The 19,438-nt window shown below is 40.2% G+C and overlaps 1 protein-coding gene across 1 annotated transcript in view; it reads left to right on the top strand.

The window, feature by feature from the left end:
* LOC137259330 (selenocysteine insertion sequence-binding protein 2-like) overlaps positions 1-15,035 on the top strand; it is a 62,322-nt gene extending 47,287 nt beyond the window's left edge. Inside the window, exons 12-17 of the mRNA XM_067797013.1 lie at positions 1,329-1,381; positions 1,795-2,002; positions 2,432-2,537; positions 5,565-5,679; positions 6,483-6,637; positions 8,809-15,035. Coding sequence (XP_067653114.1) covers positions 1,329-1,381; positions 1,795-2,002; positions 2,432-2,537; positions 5,565-5,679; positions 6,483-6,637; positions 8,809-9,801 — 1,630 coding nt within the window. The 3' untranslated portion in view covers positions 9,802-15,035. The remainder of the gene's footprint in view (positions 1-1,328; positions 1,382-1,794; positions 2,003-2,431; positions 2,538-5,564; positions 5,680-6,482; positions 6,638-8,808) is intronic.
* Positions 15,036-19,438: the final 4,403 nt, after the last annotated feature.

The raw sequence follows: 19,438 nt of genomic DNA, 5'->3' as shown, positions 1-19,438 counted from the left end.
ATATTAAAATGCGCTATATTTGTTTTGTGTTCTGTCTATGTCGACAGGAGACATTCTGTTTTTCTGGAGCGACATTTCAAAACTGTAGCACTATTTCTTCACCAAACTTGGCACATAGATAGATCTGGTGGTGTTCAGAGGTCTTTTGTTATTTGAGGAATTGTGAATAACTTTTTTCCATGCCAACAAGTTTGACTTTGACTAAATTTTGTGGTAGTGCTCCTTTCTGGAGCAGAAGTTTAAACCTTCCACTAAACTATATAACACAGCCGTTAGCTGTTGTTAGCTATATACAAGTGTTTAACACAGCTGTAACAAGTTGACATGTTCATAAAGAGTACTTTACCATTGCAGGGGATATTGATCACTATATCTTTTTGTTACATTGCTGTTGTTAGCTATATACAAGTGTTTAACACAGCTGTAACAAGTTGACATGTTCATAAAGAGTACTTTACCATTGCAGGGGATATTGATCACTATATCTTTTTGTTACACTGCTGTTGTTAGCTATATACAAGTGTTTAACACAACCGTAACAAGTTGACATGTTCATAAAGAGTACTTTACCATTGCAGGGGATATTGATCACTATATCGTTTTGTTACACTGCTGTTGTTAGCTATATACAAGTGTTTAACACAACCGTAACAAGTTGACATGTTCATAAAGAGTACTTTACCATTGCAGGGGATATTGATCACTATATCTTTTTGTTACATTGCTGTTGTTAGCTATATACAAGTGTTTAACACAACCGTAACATGTTGACATGTTCATAAAGAGTACTTTACCATTGCAGGGGATATTGATCACTATATCTTTTTGTTACATTGCTGTTGTTAGCTATATACAAGTGTTTAACACAACCGTAACAAGTTGACATGTTCATAAAGAGTACTTTACCATTGCAGGGGATATTGATCACTTTATCTTTTTGTTACATTGCTGTTGTTAGCTATATACAAGTGTTTAACACAGCTGTAACATGTTGACATGTTCATAAAGAGTACTTTACCATTGCAGGGGATATTGATCACTTTATCTTTTTGTTACATTGCTGTTGTTAGCTATATACAAGTGTTTAACACAGCCGTAACAAGTTGACATGTTCATAAAGAGTACTTTACCATTGCAGGGGATATTGATCACTTTATCTTTTTGTTACATTGCTGTTGTTAGCTATATACAAGTGTTTAACACAGCCGTAACAAGTTGACATGTTCATAAAGAGTACTTTACCATTGCAGGGGATATTGATCACTTTATCTTTTTGTTACATTGCTGTTGTATTTAAGACTACTGACGTGTCTCTGTTTTCTCGCCAGACCACCAGTAGGTATCGGTGTGGTGAATGCGGAGAGTGACCTGTCACAAGATGGTAAGTTTGGAGAAGTGTGAGAAGTCACCATGGAGACAGTGAGTTTTATGCTGTTTTCACAATATTCCTGTAATATTCGAGCAGGACTGCGGTGGTTGACACTAGAATGTACCTCCACAAACACACGATATACTTAGCCTCAAATACATCATGCTCTCATTTTCCATTAGATTCTTGTTGATTTTGGGGGTTAGATTGAGTCCTTAACAACCAGTTCATAACAATCAGTCCTTAGCAACCTGTGCTCAGCAGCCCGTGCTCAGCAACCTGTGCTCAGCAACCTGTCCTTAAGAATCTGTCCTTAGGAATCTATCTTTAACAACATATGCTAAGTAACTTGTCCTTTGTAACCTGTGCTTAGCAACCTGTCTTTTGCAACCTGTGCTTAGCAACCTGTGCTCTTCATTTAACAGGTTTGAGTTCCAAGAGTTCAATGGAGCTCGGCAATGGCGCATCAACCAGTGCGGACCTGTCCCCCATAAGCCAAACATCCCCAATCTCCATGAGCCCTCTGTCCCCTGGGACTAGCCCTCTCAGCTCTGGCGTCAACAGCCCCATCACCGGTGGGCACAGCAAGGACCTCAAGGCAATGATGAAAATACACAGTCGCAGGTTCAGAGAGTAAGTCAAGACTTAGTCTAAGGGATGATAAATCTGGAACATTGTCACAGGTTTAAAGAGAAGGTCACTGCTCAATCTCAAAGCAAATTAGTCTGGAACACAGTGAATGTCTTAGAGAGTGTGTCACTTCTCAGTCTAAGAGGAGATCACCCTGGGATACTGTCATAAGTTCCGAGAGGAAGTCAATACTCAGACTAAGAGGAGATAACTCTGTAACAGAGATGAAGGTTTAGAGTGTAAGTCACTGCTCAGTTACCCACAGATACAATTCATGGCAGATAGCTTTTTGTTAATGCCACAGAGGTTCAGAAAGTAAACATGTTTGGGTTTTGTTTTTTTTTGAGAATTGAAATTATTCACTGTTATTCTGAGAGTTTATTGCTCTGTGCACACTGAAGAATGTCAACTGACCATGGACTGTCCTTGCAGGTACTGCAACCAGGTGCTGGACAAGGATATCGACATGTGCTGCACGGAGTTCCTCCAGGACCTTGTCCGCTTCCAGGACCGCATGTTCCACAAGGACCCTGTTAAGGTAGCAGCAGTCCAGGAAATGGCAACACTCAGACCTGGGGAACAGCAGTAGATTAATCTGGGGAACAACAGTAGACTGATCTGGGAACTGATCTGGGGAATGGCAGTAGACTGATCTGGGGAACGGCAGTAGACTGATCTGGGAACTGATCTGGGGAATGGCAGTAGACTGATCTGGGGAATGGCAGTAGACTGATCTGGGGAACAACAGTAGACTGATCTGGGAACTGATCTGGGGAATGGCAGTAGACTGATCTGGGGAATGGCAGTAGACTGATCTGGGAAATGGCAGTAGACTGATCTGGGAACTGATCTGGGGAAAGGCAGTAGTCTGATCTGGAGAACGGCAGTAGTCTGATCTGGGGAACGGCGGTAGACCAATCTGGGGAACAACAGTAGTCTGATCTGGGAACTGATCTGGGGAATGGCAGTGGACTGATCTGGGGAATGGCAGTGTCTGATGTGGGAACTGATCTGGAGAACGTCAGTAGTCTGATCTGGGGAACGGCAGTAGACTGATCTGGGGAATGGCAGTAGACTGATCTGGGGAATGGCAGTAGTCTGATCTGGGGAACAGTAGTAGAATATGTAGATATGATGTATATTGATATCATGTTTTCACACTATCCCAGAAGTCTGTATAAGCTGGATGTGCACAAAACATGTCTTAAGATTTCCAAAATACCCACCGAAATGTATTTGTTGTGTCCCAGGTAGGCAAAGTAAATTATTTAAACATTTCAGTTGTTCACTTGCTACCCTGAATTACCGGTAAACAACAAATACATGACAGAAATTAGATAACGGTCAAATGTGGATCAAGTAGATTATTAATTGAATTTCACTTTGTAAATGTACATATTCTGAACTAAAGAAAGGAAAAATCACAAAAACACAGATAGATATGCTTGTAACACACATTTCGATTGGTTCTTTCAGTAAACAATCTCATGAAATGAGATTATGCTGCACTTTAGCAACAAGTCAGTTAGTCTTACAAGTGTGTACCTACATGGTGTAGTCTTATGAGCAACATATTAGCTGCCATTAAAGATCATTTTTACCCATTTATAACAGGGACTCTGGGTAAAATACCCACATTGGAAAATACGGTTATCTAGATCTTTGTGTCCAATGCAGTAAGATCAACAAACTGTCAGCAAGGACTTGTCTAACAATAGGTGCACAGAAATGGGTGTGGCAAAATTGGATGTGTTTCTGAAATATCATTCATGTTTTTCTGAATTTCTTAAAATATCAGCAACTGCAAGAGGCATATACTCGTAACTTATTTCCAGTTACGGACTCAGATGAAATTTAGGATGTGTTGATAAACTTAGTGGGTATGTCACATTTATTACAAAGTTATACCTTTTACATCAGAACCATTTGAATCACACTAAACATAATAATGCAGTGCATGAAAATCCTTTATTAATACTGACAAGAAGATATGATGAATTCTACCATGCCTTCAGCAAATACTGGATTGTGATTGGTTAATCAGCGGCATTCAGAAGTATATAATCATGTTATATACCTCTGATTTTCTAACACATAAAATCCATGTTACTGACTATGTAAGTTTTGGTTTTAAGCAACATTTAGCAATATTCCAGCAATACCATAGCAGAGAACACCTGAAACGGCCTTCACACATTGTACCCATGTTTGAAAGCACACCAGCTTTTTGGCATGATGAGCAAGCACTTTGACCACTAGACTACCTGACTGCCTTGAAATCTGTGTAGAACATTGCCTTTGCCATCATGAAATGAGAAATGTCAACGACACTCTTATTGATAAATCAATTTAAAGGTATCAAACTTTGAGTAGCCTTTATTGCGTGTAAGTGAATAATATAGTCAATACTGCACCGTTAGACACATGACCATCCAAGATCAATATTGATAAATCTGCTTTTGCTCCCAGACCAAGCTAAAATCAAGTTCAGTGCGTTATCCCTGACCTACAGCTGTTACATGTGTGTGTATTATATAGTCAATACTGCACCGTTAGACACATGACCATCCAAGATCAATATTGATAAATCTGCTTTTGCTCCCAGACCAAGCTAAAATCAAGTTCAGTGCGTTATCCCTGACCTACAGCTGTTACATGTGTGTGTATTATATAGTCAATACTGCACCATTAGACACATAGCCGTCCATTATAACACTTGTTCTGATGGCTTTTGCAGAAATCATTAATATCTACTGACTGACTGGCCCAACCCAACCCAACCCAAAATTAAACGTCTGATCTCGAAGATGTTGAAAACCAACTAACAAATTCTCACATAATAAATATGGAAGCCAGTGCAGTTCACTAGCTAGTAAATCTTGTGCAGTCAGTGTCTATTGGAATTTAACTCCGCAAATATTCTGTAATTCCATAAACACTAACTGAACAAGGTTCATTCCCAGAACAAGCCAAAATGGAGTTCAGTGTGTTAACCCTGACATGAAGCTGTTACCATGATGCTGTACCAGCACATGTGAAATAACTTTCCCAGAAATGTACTTCAAGCAAAAATATGCGATCCCATGATCAGGTTCTATTTACCATCCCCAAGATCAGTCCCCAAGAACTGCCTTCCTAACAATACCAAAACCTCCCCGTCTATGGCTGTCTTCAAGTTCAAACTCAAAACCCATCTCTTCTCCAAGTACTATTCTTGATTCCTGCGCTTTGAGCAACCACAATGGATGGAAAGTAGCGCAATATAAACGCACTTATTACCATTGTTATTAATCTGCTTCTTGGATGTTATGTTCATCTCAAACTGATAATTGACATACGTTCTTTGATTTGAAAGGAGTTATTACATCGAACCTGCTGCAAAATTTGCTTTAAGTATAAGGTATGATCACTACTTAGGATATTATGGTAATATTTTCACTTGTAAATCTTAAAGTATATCTGGTTTTCTAATTAAGAATGTTTTGAGTAATGAAAATTGAGTGTGTAAGGGGGACTTGGTTTGTAATCAAATATATGTAGTTCAACGATGATGCTGATGTTGTAGGCAAAGATGCGGCGAAGGCTGGTGTTGGGGCTGCGGGAGGTGACGAAGCACCTGAAGCTGAAGAAAATCAAGTGTGTCATTATCTCACCCAACTTGGAGAAGATCCAGTCTAAAGGTAACCACGTCACAGGGGTGTGTTTTAAACACATGTATACATCACTTTGGTGTGAGTGAAACATGTATACATCACTTAGGTGTGGTTTAAACATGTATACATCACTTGGGAGTAGTAAATACACATGTATACATCACAGGAGTGTGGTATAACCACATACAGGGATTCCATTTCGAACACACAGATGTATCATCAGAGAAAAATTATTCATTATTTTTAAAAATAACATTTTGTGAAGTTTCTTTTTTGATTCAATATATATACATCACTTGAGTGTGGTTGGAACATGTATAAATCACAGGACTGTGGTTTAAAGCACATGTATGTTGTGTAACACATGTTATGTTGATTGACTCATGTAAATATGTTGAATGACATGCATATATGTTGAGTAACACATGTATGTGTATTGAGTAACCCATATATCCGATGAGTAACACATGTATGTATGGTGAGTAACACATATGTCCGATGAGTATCTCATGTATATACTGCGAGTAACACATATATATACTTTGTGTAACAGATATGTCCGATGACTAATTCAAATATATATTGCAAGTAACGTGTATATATATTGAGTAGCACTTATGTCCAGTGAGTATCTCATGTATGTATTGCAAGTAACACATGTATGTATGGTGAGTAACACATATGTCCGATGAGTAACACATCTTTATGTTCCACGCAACACATGTATGTATGGTGAGAAACACATGTTTATGTTGCGAGTAACACATGCATATATGGTAAGTAACTCATGTTTGACAAGCTCTAAATCCATGAAAATGTCACCACTCCAGGAGGTCTCGATGATGCCCTCAACAACATCCTCAACATGTGTCAGGATCAGAACATCCCCTTCGTGTTCGCCCTGGGTCGCCGTGCCCTGGGTCGGGCCTGTGCCAAGCTGGTTCCTGTCAGCTGTGCTGGAGTATTTAACTACGATGGCTGTGAAGTGAGTTACCTCCCTTGTCTGAGATCAGTGTACTTAGTTCATTATATCAGACAGACAGACAGACAGACAGACAGACAAGTTTTTTTCAGTAAAAGACCACAGGCCCATCATACAGTCATTTGCATATGGTGTTGGATTTAGTGCAAATGCTGTTTAAAAGAAGCTGAAATACATGGTACAGAAACATACTAACATCTTTTATAACATAGTCATTACTTGTTTTCATAACATTAATAAAATTGACATTTGGATCAGTCAAATATATCTGAATATATCTTAATCTTAAATCCGAAAAATGTTCACACTTCAGGAATACATGAAATTCATCTTCAACAACATTTTTGTCATTCAATTTACAAAATAAACATAATCTTTCATTGTAATTAACTTTATTGTATCTTCCAGTTTCAACTGCTAAATTAAAATTACCACATCTAATCCTCGACAATGCAGATCTTAGATGTAAAGGAATATCAAAAATTAAATATCTTTCCACATTTAAGAGTGCTTTGAATTGGGAGTAATAAAAACATTTATTAGAGTTTTGGACTGAAGAGAACCAACGTTGTTTAAGATTATCTGCATCAGTTATGTAACATCAATGTCTCATGTCTGAAAGGAATGATATGGTAGCAGGGCATGGTTCAGTGCTTGTCACTTGCACTGGTGTAGCCAAATATTACATCACTTGCACTGGTGTAGCCAAATATTACATCACTTGCACTGTTGTAACCAAATATTACATCACTTGCACTGGTGTAGCCAAATATTACATCACTTGCACTGGTGTAGCCAAATATTGCATCACTTGCACTGGTGTAGCCAAATATTACATCACTTGCACTGTTGTAACCAAATATTACATCACTTGCACTGGTGTAGCCAAATATTACATCACTTGCACTGGTGTAGCCAAATATTACATCACTTGCACTGGTGTAGCCAAATATTACATCACTTGCACTGGTGTAACCAAATATTACATCACTTGCACGGGTGTAGCCAAATATTACAAAGTGAAACCTAATTATAGCATAAGTATTTCAGCCCATTTTTCTTCTAAACTTGGAATAGCTGTGACATGACATATAGGTTGACATCCTTTAAATCAAGCCTTGCTAAACTTGTCGGTACTAGTGCTTGTGGTTTTACCAAATGCTAAATGTCAAGGTCAGCATTATCTCGACACTATTGTGACCCTATATTTAACTGTGGTGGCAGGGTAGCCTAATGGTTAAAGTGTTCCCTCGTCATGCTGAAGACTCAGGTTTGATTCCCCACATGGGTACGATATGTGAAGCCCATTTCTGGTGAACTACATCATGGAAACATGTGCACAGAAACCTCTGATGTTTTTAACACACTACATCGCAACTGGAATTTGACTTGTGCAACTAGGTCTTTATCTTAGGTTGCACTTGGTGCAAGTCTCTTAAATCAAACCCTGGGTAGCTTAGTGTTTAAATCATTCGCTTATCACAATGAAGACCTGGGTGTTCACAGTGATTCAATCAGTGGAGACCATTTCTGGTGTCCTCAGCCGTGATATTGCTGGAAAATTGCTGAAAACGATGTTTCCCCATTGCAAGAACTGAGCTCTTCATCAATCTGTCCGAGATCATGTGTTCAGGATATCTGTAAATAATCTGGGGGCGTGTAGATTAAAAATAGACGTGGGCCAAGAAGTGAAAGGTTTAATGCAACAAGTTATTCAAGAGAACAATGACTGGACTTTTATTGATGTTGTGTAGGAGTTATCTCCCATAGGATGCTGCAGTTAGAGGTTGTCATGTTACTGTTTGCCAGTTAGTGATTAAATCTGAAAGGTAACTCAGCTCTTGGCATAGACTGTATCTTCACATTTCATGATTTGGACACAGCAGTTGAATGAATGAATGAATGAATGAATGAATGAATGAATGAATGAATGAATGAATGAATGAATGAATGATTGAATGAATGAATGAATGAATGAATGATGTACATCAGATGTGAGTCTGTTGTGTAATTTGTTTCCCACGAGCAGATGATTTCACCAGGGTGGCAGATTTCGGAGAGGGCATCGTATGAACCCTGATATTTTCACCCTAATAGGTAAAAAATTGATTTCTGTTCACAGCAGGTGTTGAACTCGGCTTACTTCTTCACTAACTGCTATCCCTGTGTTGCAGGAGACGTTCAACAAGCTGATGGACTACACAGAGAAGGCACGGCAGGCATACAATGAGATGGTCCTGTGCATCGAGAAGGAGATGGAGGACAACCCCCAGCGTGGCACCACCCACATCTATGCTCACATGGGACATTCTCGGACACCATCGGGATGCAGTGTCATGTCCTTCACCAGCAGCATACTGTCTGAACCAATCTCTGAGAACTACCCCCACTCCGAACCCGAGACAGACAGTAAGGGTTATGAAATAGTTAAGGATGTCCCACAAAGCAGTTATCTCATTGTTGAAAATGGCCTGCACCCTGAAGTGAAGGTTGCTCCAAGCTTTCCGTCATCAGTGGATGAGATAGATGACGGGAATGAGGCCGACACTGAAGACTGCTCAGATGTCCCAATCAAACTTCCCAATGAAAAGAATTCCCTTCAGGATGATAGAATGGCAGGTGAAAGCGAGGTTGAAAATGAGGTTGAGGCTCCAGGTGAATCTGAGGACGAAGAGGAGGAGGATTTTTCAGAAAGTGATGACACAGCAAGTTCCCAGCATGCATCTGACACAGTGGAAGAGCTGCCTCATATTGACTCCATCCACACAGGTAACTTTGATCTCAGTGCTGAAATTCTTTCTCAACATTCTGGCCGCACTTTGGATAGAAGTGAGGTAATGTCAACCCACTCATCACGGACGATCGGAGACGGGAGCTCAACTATCATGACAGATTTGATAGGGATGGATAGAACCAAGTCCGATGTGACGAAGCCTTGTGAGAGTCCGGTGCCCGGTCAGACTCGGATGAAGCTCAGTGACAATGACCGTATACAGAGCTGGGTGGATGCGTCCAATACAAACCTGTCTGGAGTGGACGAGAACTCTGACATTGATACTGTGCACAGTGGAAGTGTAACAGAGTCAGAAAATGAATCTGAGAGTCAAGGCTATGTGAAAGGTCAGCCCCTGAAACCAATCAGCGAATCAGGAGAGGGTGACCTCTAGCAATCTGGGAATCAGGAGAGGACGACCTCTAGCAATCAGCAAATCAGGAGAGAGAGACCTCTAGAAATCAGCAAGTCAGTGGAGGATGACCAATCAGGAAGTGAGGAAAGGGCGACCTCTAGAAATCAGCGAGTCCGAAGAAGGCGACCTCCAGCAATCAGTAGAGACCATGCAATAACCCTTGTGTGTATATATATATATATATATATGTTGTCGGTATACAACTCTCAAACAAAGACATATGTTGATTTGTTGAATGAGAGAATTTGTATTTTGTTATGTCTTGGTTGGGGATAAATTGAGGAGAATTTTAATGTACATGGTAACCTTGACCTTCTGGCCATATTGTAACGGAGTTGTGTTTATCAGCATGACCTGGTATTGACCATAGAGAACAGAAGGTTCAGATTTTCGTCGTAATGCCTGCAAGTTTTCATTCTGTTTTGATGTGTCCAACCCATGTCTTGTCATTCCCTTATTAATGTGACAAACTAGTGTTGAAACCGAGTGATGTGGCGTTAGATCTTTACATACACAACTGTGACTCACAACTGTGACTCACAACTGTGGCTTACAACTCAGTGAAGTGAAGACTCAGTGTTATTCGTTACACTTTTTATACTAACAAACCCCAGCAGAAGGTCGCATCTGCAAACCCTTTCAACTGACCAATCAGGACGCAGCTTACCAAATCATGAAAGCTGACATTCACACATCCATTTTGAACTCTTACCTGGAAAGAGTTAGTACTTGAACATTGCGGAATGCTGTTTTCCCTACATTCACTTGAGAGTGTTGCCCATGGAGCACACCACAACAGTGAGTAAGCAGTTGCTGAAAAAAGCATTTTTGTCAATTTTCAAGGATGTCCGCTAGCTGAAATAATAGTTAATGGTAGCCCTGTTATCAGAAAGCCCTAAACGTATATACTACCGGTAAAATACCTGTTTTATGCAGATTTTTGTTTGTTGTCAATGACTGCAGAATTTTGGAAGTCCTGCCAATCCTTAAACAGTAGCTGTTGCCTGATTAGTTAAATACATTCAGCTGTCTTGCATTTGATACCATGGCCATATGTTGCTCAAAGGGTAGCTGACGTGATCTTCCACAAGGGTTTGTTAGACAGTAGCTGCTTGATTTGTTAAACGTGTTCAGCCATCTCACATCTGATTGAATGGTCAAAGGTTGCTCAAAGGTTAGCTGACTTGACCTTCTATGTGGGTTTGTTAGACTCCGTATAGCAGTGTATGAATAACACCGAGTCTGAGTCTAACAGTGTATGAATAACACCGAGCCTAACTTTGCATCAGCTGTCCACTATGACCATTGTTTGACAGTTGCTATGCAGTCCTCCCAGCCGATCTTCTCTTGAATTGCTGCGTGTGTGGTGTGTCTGTGTGCTGCTTCCCACTAAAAGGCACTTCTCAATATTCTTAACTTAAAATCACTTAAATTCACTTAAATTCATCCGATCGCCATGGTTATGATATTTGTGATCATACAGACAATCATGGAGTTTGTTAACGGTTTATTGTTTGTGTTACATGGCAACCTGTAGTTCTATACAGGAAGTTGTTATGGGGAGGAGGACTTATTTATTTATTGTTAGAATCTGAATGCCTCCCAGGGACCTTCGTCACCCATCTCACCCAGGCATCACTGTCATAGAGACCTCTGCCAAATAATCAGAGGTAGTGTAAAAGCAAATATTTTAAATAGTGAATATTTATTTTCATTTTGCGTAATTATTTTTGTTTTTGAAAAAAGTGTTTGGTGATAACTTGGTTTACATTAACATAATTCACTTCCTGAAAGTATTACTGCGTTGATTGTGGTGTATTGTTGAAGCTAGGGATGCCGTGATACATGGATGCTTGTTCAAAGATGATACAGTTATTGACGTACATACTTCTAAATGAATGAAGAACCCCTATGATCAATACATTTAAAACTGCACTGATATTTAGTTTTAAAAGTATCGGTTTAAACATGCTTATGTATCCTTTGTTTACAGTTTGCAATTGTATCATGGTTTGTTTTTGTTTTTTGTTTTTTTTTTATGTTATGTGAGTTATTTTGTGCACAAAGATGGAAATTAGAACTGTTTGATCTCTGAGAATCATTACTGTTAATCTTTTCACGGACAATAATTAAGTGTGAGATCTTAATGTTTAAAATGTTTAAACTAAATTTACGCGATTAATACTGTGAAATTTAATATTGTGATTCGTATCGAATCGTGACATGGGTATTGTGATAGGTAGTGATTCATGAAGCTTGTTGATCGTGACATCCCTAGTTGTACGCACATGTGCTGGTGCAAATATATATGTAGTGTTTCTGTCTTTAAGTTTTTTAACCCTTATAAATAAACAAATAAAATATGATGAGGCTTATCTCCCTTGTGTTGTTTGGTGGCACTTGATGGTTGGTGAGATTTGTAAGTAGTGACTGCTGCCAGGGGCTGATGGGTAATTTTCCTGGCCAGTCAAGTATTTTTTCCTTCCCAATACTGAATATACAACTGGAGTAAAGTAACTGTGCATTATTTAATGTTATGCTGATGTTCAGTGCAAAAAGATAATCACATTATTACTGACTTTATTTTGGCTGGATCATATCAAAATATGCATGATCTAACGCAAGGCATGGTGACATGCACTTAAGAGATATGGTGTCAAGAGTCAGTTCACATTAGCAAAGATTAGCAGATTTATTTGGATCAGTATTGTGTGTGTCCACCTTTCGTGTTGATGCCATCTTGACAACAGTTATGCATAGATGACTCAGAGCGATTGACAAAACCTTGAGGAACGTTGTTTCATGCTTGAACCAACACTTGTCCCAATTCAGCTAATGTCAATTTTTGATTCTGGACTTGACGTGAACATCGCCCTAGTTCATCCCAAATGGACTCTATAGGTGGCCGGCTGGCCGGTCCTGAGAAACAGCTGGCCAGGGGAGTTCAGGAATGTTCTTGTGGTCCCAGAACTCTGGGACAACACAAGCAGTTACTGGAATTGAAACCCAATGTATCGTAGACCTATCGGAATACTATTAACAATGACAAGTTGTGTCTGACTGCGAAATGCGATGCTTTGTTTTACCATAACGCCCATGCCACCAAAGTGTCGATGCTGAACAGCATACCATTCACCTAACTTCCTGTACACCTTGCCCTGCCATCTGAGCTGTCCACATGAAATCTCAACTCAAAACACCATGCCAATCTTATCTCCCACTGTAGATGCTGTCTGCACCAGGCAAGATGTGCCCGTTGGTGACCTTGTAACAAAATTGGACATATTGCAGACCATTGGGGTCGGATGTTTTGATCCTTCAGTTGCATCGGTACAGGTCAGGAACTGATTTGACATAAGCCAGGAATTGTCTGAGTAGTCAAACTGGCACTCTGGAATCAATTCTTTAGTCAGCCGAATATGGATGTCTTGTGGACATGACGTCACTTGAGAAGGCCAATCTGAGGCAAATCTCTCATGTTTGCGTTATGTTGTACAAATCTCCATAGACATGAGATGTGTCTTGGTGGACATAAAATGTCTTGCCTCTTCACACTGGGTCACTTCAGTCTCCAGTATGCCCAATAACATTGCGACCCTGATGTTATGTAAAACCTGGAATGACTTCAGTGTCGTTGAAATTAGCATGTTTTCTCCAACATTTAGAGTCTAGAGAGAAATCAGCAGTTGAAGTTTCGATATCAAATGTGTGAGCTTCAGATTTCAGAAAATCAGAGAAATCAGCAGTTGAAGTTTCGATATCAAATGTGTGAGCTTCAGATTTCAGAAAGCAGGCAAACGAAGAGTAAGTTCATTGTGCACATGCCAAGCATGATACGTAATAAAATATTTCATGAAAAGTGCTTTTCTACATCTTTTTAAGGTTATTTCAAATATATTTTATTTTATGCAATTTTGTCTCATGCACAGTTACTTTTTCCATTATGATAGTTTGCATTTTACACGGATAAGTACAGTGCAGTATTTTTTTACTTGAATTTATGCATGTATGTTGATACTTATTTTTTGACATTGATACAATATTAATGAGGTTGTCTATTTTCCTATTACTCAGCAATTTCTGGTTTGTCAGCTGTTTTCAGCAGATTACATGTGCAGGTTTTCTGTGAAATATGTTTGTCAGTATTGCTGAAGTGGCCAAAAGGTTGTGTGGTGATGCCAAATGTTATGAACGTTTTGATACATGTCATTCGGCATTCGTCTTTCTGGCTTTAACATCGCACTCATCAGTCACCAATGTATTCTTTGTCAGTTATCTTCCAATAGTTGCCTATTAACAGGTACCCCTATGCAGATGCCCCTAAACAGGTACCCCTTCAGCTGATGACTCCTTAACAGGTAGCCCTTCAGCTGATACCCCCTTAACAGGTACCCCCCTCAGCAGATGCCTCCTGAACAGGTAGTGTTTCAGCAGATGCCCCCTGAAATGTTATACCCTTAAGTAGATGCCCCCAGAACAGGTATACTTTAGCAGATGCCCCCTGAACAAGTACCCCGTCAACATATGCCCCAGATGCCCCTGAACAGGTAGACCTTCAGCAGATACCCCCAGAACAGGTAGACCTTCAACAGATACCCCCCCGAACAGGTAGCCCTTCAGAAGATGCCCCACTGAACAGGTAGACCCTTCAGAAGATGCCTCCTGAAAAGGTAGCCCTTCAGCAGATGCTACCTGAACAGGTAGACCCTTCAGCAGATGCCACCTGAACAGGTAGACCCTTCAGCAGATCCCCCCTGAACAGGGAGACCCTTCAGCAGATGCCCCTGAACAGGTAGACCCTTCAGAAGATGCCCCCTGAACAGGTAGACCCTTCAGCAGATGCCCCCTGAACAGGTAGACCCTTCAGCAGATGCCCCCTGAACAGGTAGACCCTTCAGCAGATGCCACCTGAACAGGTAGACCCTTCAGCAGATGCCACCTGAACATGTAGACCCTTCAGCAAATCCATGAATATGGTTAACATTATCTAAAGGTTATTGCAGTTTACACTGGTACTTTTGGATCATTCAGGTCATGTGATACTAAATCTCAAACTCTGGAGCAACAGTGTGTGTTTGAGACAAAATGGAAGACTTCTGGATGCCATTTGTAAGACGCTGTTTCCCATTATTTCCTCCTTCCTACTGCTTGCTGCAATGTACATGTGGTTTGACTCAGTTGTACACAATAGAATAAAGTTCACATATCTCCAGCTGAAGTCCTTGTCATTTAGCCTTCATACAGATGTTTTAGAGGGCTTTGTCATGCGACCCCTGAAGGTCCAGGGTAGAAAAGGCTTTCAGCAACCAATGCTTGCCATACAAGGGACTATGCTTGTCGTTCGAGGCGACTAACGAAATAGGATGATCAGGCTCGCTGATTTGGTTGACGCGTCAAGAGTTCCCGTTTGCGCAGATCTGGAATGTCTGGTTGAGACTCGATTATTTGCAAGTCATATATCTCGAATATTGATGAGGGCGGTGTAGAACACACACACACTCACACACAGTGTCACAGCAGGCTTTACAATGGATGTCGGTGTTATAATCGCTCCTGGTGCCTCTCAGGAGCTTTTGCCGCCACCATATGACTGCGAGTGTTGCCGATGTGACACTACATATTAACTCACTCACTCAGTCGCTTCTTGTGTGACGCATTCCACTGATAATTAAAGTTTCATATTGAAGACACATTTCCCTGTAAGCAATTTCCCGGAAGTTGTCGCAGATTCAGTTTGGGGCTTGGACGGGTAACCGGGGTACCAGGAAAGGTGGGTAAAGAATTGAACACGGGTAGCCACGTCCTCGGTATACCTGGACCCGTTGTAATAGGTGAATAATAGATTAAACCAGGGAGCCTATATATAGAGGGAGAAGAAACTCCCCGAAAAGCCCCTGAACGTATGTCTTGGCTCGTTACGTAACCAGTGTAGCCAATATGGCGGTAGAGTAGTATTTAATATTGGGCTCCGTATATTTTCATCAGCTGATTAAATTCGCTGAGTGTTGTGACACCTGGAATTCTACATGTAGAAGAGAAGTTAACTATTTTGTCACTTCAGTTGAAGTTAAATGATTTGTTTTAGGACAGTAGATTTGTAGTAAAGCTTCAAGTTGGTATGTTACAGCTCACTGGCTTCCATTCTCGATTCACCGCGAAGTTAGACTAAATTGTGCCGATAAACACTTCTTTCACATATTCGTTTATCTTTCAGAAGGCAAGCATGCCTTCAGATGAAATGTATTTGCAAGTAATAGTCATAGTTTTATGACTTTAAAAATTATTAGGGTGTGTTTGAGGTGTGTGAACATATGACGTATCGCCTATCTGTTCTGATCCACTATTGAAACGCTACACGCCGTTGTTTGAGTGTTTCTAGTTATTTCTTCAAAAACATCTTTCACAGACCCCTTTAATTCTTATGAGTGGAATATACTACCAGATGAAATACGTTTGCAAGTAATAATAGCGATAGTTTCATAATCTGAAAAAGAATGTTAGGGTGTATTTGAGGTGTGTGAAAAATAGACATATCGCCGATCTGATCTGATCCGCCATTGATGCTTGAGGGTTATAGTTCTATAACTTCTTTCTTTCTTGTTTATCTTGTTTATTGACAAAACTGGAAAGGTGTCTACAACGCTTTGTGATAGTTTTACATTTTCTGTTTTTGACGTGTGTGACGGTGTCAGTTATTCTTTTTCGTTTATGTCCATTCCATTCCCCACATGCAATAAGATATCTGAAATAATTATTAATATAACCAAAAATGTCTGAAAGTGCATTTCTTAAAAAGCTGATGTTAACACATGTGTCCTCGCGACACTTTTCCGTTCTTTAACATGTTTTGGGGTGTACTTCTTGTTTTATTCTTTTTGTGTTTCTTTCACTCATTCACGTAAAAGTCTTGCTCTTAATTCTTACTATAATTCATTCATTCAATCAATGTAAAATTTCGACTGATACCATAAACTGGCTGAAGTTCTGTTAAACACAGCTGAAGTTGCGCTGGCAACGAGTCAAGTCACTGTGTGCGTTGGAGCATGACGAGGCACACGTTAATTAGTACAAATGGTAAGGAAAGCAAGCGAGTGACCTATTCCTGTTGTAGATTATACCTGATTAAAATTAATATGTTATTGTTGCATGAGTTAAAGGTTGTACTGTCCGAAGATTAAGACATAATCTACAATCACTTCTTGTAATATAATACGTGGTGAAGGTATTGCATTTTAGCCTCCGAGCTGAAAAACCTTTTGCCATATATTGCAAATTTGATGTGAAGAATTAACATAACGGCTGTCCGGGTAGGGAAGGGTAATAGAGGGTATGGTAGAAAATTTGGCCCGTCTCAGTCGTAATCCATTTGTACAGACGAGTTCTCCCACCTGTTCAAAGAGACAAGTGGGGCTACCTACTTTTTGCTGGGAAAGAAAACGACGTAAAACACAACCGGTTATAAAACATAGCATTCTGTTGCATAGCATTCATACGCGGAAAGACAGTTCATTGATTGACCATGCTGCTTGGACCAGTACACTCACTGGGAAAACAGTACCTCACTCCTACCTCACGCCTACCTCACTCCTACCTCACGCCTACCTCACGCCTACCGCACGCCTTCCCCACACTCTCACACGGTCATAGTCTGTCGAAACAATATCGGCTTTCAGGAGACAAAAACACAGTTCTCCATTGTTCGATGCTGAAGTGCAGTCGGTTTGGCGCTGATGACCGGGACGACAGGACCAAGGCATGGTATGTGGCAGCCGAAGTTTCTCGGCACTGCTGGGTCTGTTGTGAATCCTAGTGGTCTGGCGTGCTATACCAAAGTCCCAAAAAGAAACTCCACAAAATGTAATTTTTTAAAATAATGAAAAAAATTTCTCTGATGATACATCTATTTATCATACAATGGATAGTGTTCAACGGATATTTTTGGTATCCGTTGGGGTCCTATACGAATACCGATGCAAATTAGAGAGGTCATATGCAAATTCTAGGGACTACTTGCACAGTGTAAACAAACATGGCGTCAAGGATAGGTGTCCGGATTGACGGCCGTGGTTACGGTGCTGTCAGTCCTTTGATCCCAGGACATTCGTGCCTGGTTATGATAGATGGAGTAGATTATGAAGGGAAGATAGAAATTCATTGGCTTGCGGAGATACCAAAGACAGTTTCCCGACCGACTGTCAGTGTTAGCGAGAATCCAGGTGCACAATGTCACGCGAACATTAAAGTGTATTTGGTGTTCAAACGGGTAATTGAAATTTTGTGAAATTCCACACGAGGTATTTTGTTATTTTTCAAACGTAAGGTAAGATTTGTTGACCGCAATGCGTTCTTCAAAAAAAACTTAAGTCATTTTTATAGACTTAAGTTTTTTTATAGACTTAAGACTTTTTTAGAATACCGCCCCAGGTGTCTATTGGTGCGGTCACGTGACAATATCATTGACAGCAATTGGTTGTTTCTGAACAAAACGAGTTTGACAACACTTCAGACGTCAAACTCGAGTTTGACACCCATACGGACACCAAACGTTTGATGGAAAGTTGGTGAGGAGAGACCGGTCCTGTTTGTGTCACGCTCACCCAAGTGATCATTACTTGTCGTCACCCCTACCTGATGTGCACAGCAAACCCAGACACAAAACACTCTACTAACTATGTTAGTAATTATAGTATATTATTGTAAGTTTATTTATGAACATCTAAGTATCCTAAGTAAAAAAAGCATTTTAGTAAACTAATTATGATAGTGTAATTAGCAAATGTATTAATATTCTCAAGCAGGAACACGTGTATGATTGGCGATTTTATATAACTTTGAAATACAAGCGTGATAGGATCATAGTTACTTAAATATATCATAGAAAGAAGTAAACCTTTCCTGGTAATTATGTGAACTGTATCAATTAATAGTTGCGTCTGAACTATTCTCAGTCACGTGACATATGTATATATTTCATGAACAAGTGGATTCTAAGTCTACTTCTACCAAATCGGACACGACTCACCACAATTTTCCAAAATTGCCTTTATTCAGCGGTGACTCTGGGAAAGATACAGAATATGATCTTTGGAAATACGAAGTGGACTGTTTGCAGGATTCCAAGGTGTACAGTCAGGAAACTATTCTGCAAGCAATTAGGAAGTCTCTCAAAGGGGAAGCCGCTCTCGTCGTCATGAAACTGGGACACAAAGCATCTATCAAGAATGTATTATCTAAACTCATGGGTGCTTTTGGGACTTTGGAAAGAAGTTTCAGCCTCATGTCCCAGTTCTATAGTGCACGCCAAGGAGACAAAGAGGACATTTCAAGTTGGAGTTGTCGTCTTGAACGATTACTTCATACTTTGGCGGAAGAGAAATTAATTCATACCACCCCGTGAACAGGATGAAATGTTAAGGACAAAGCTTTGGGATGGAGTTCTTGTCGTCTTGAGCAGCAGTCTAGAGCCGGACCATAAAAACACGGCAACACACACACACCGTTGACAGCAGACACAGACACACCTAAATAGAATGAGGGCAGCTCCATTCCGGTTCACCCGCCATGCTACCGCTGGGATGTGGTTAACGCCATACTTCTACAATTGTTATTTCAACTG

This window comes from Haliotis asinina, chromosome 13, assembly GCF_037392515.1.
Source record: "Haliotis asinina isolate JCU_RB_2024 chromosome 13, JCU_Hal_asi_v2, whole genome shotgun sequence".
In the NCBI taxonomy this organism is placed as follows: domain Eukaryota; kingdom Metazoa; phylum Mollusca; class Gastropoda; order Lepetellida; family Haliotidae; genus Haliotis; species Haliotis asinina.
Note: the sequence above shows the minus strand (reverse complement) of the source record. Positions and strands in the feature narration are given on the sequence as shown.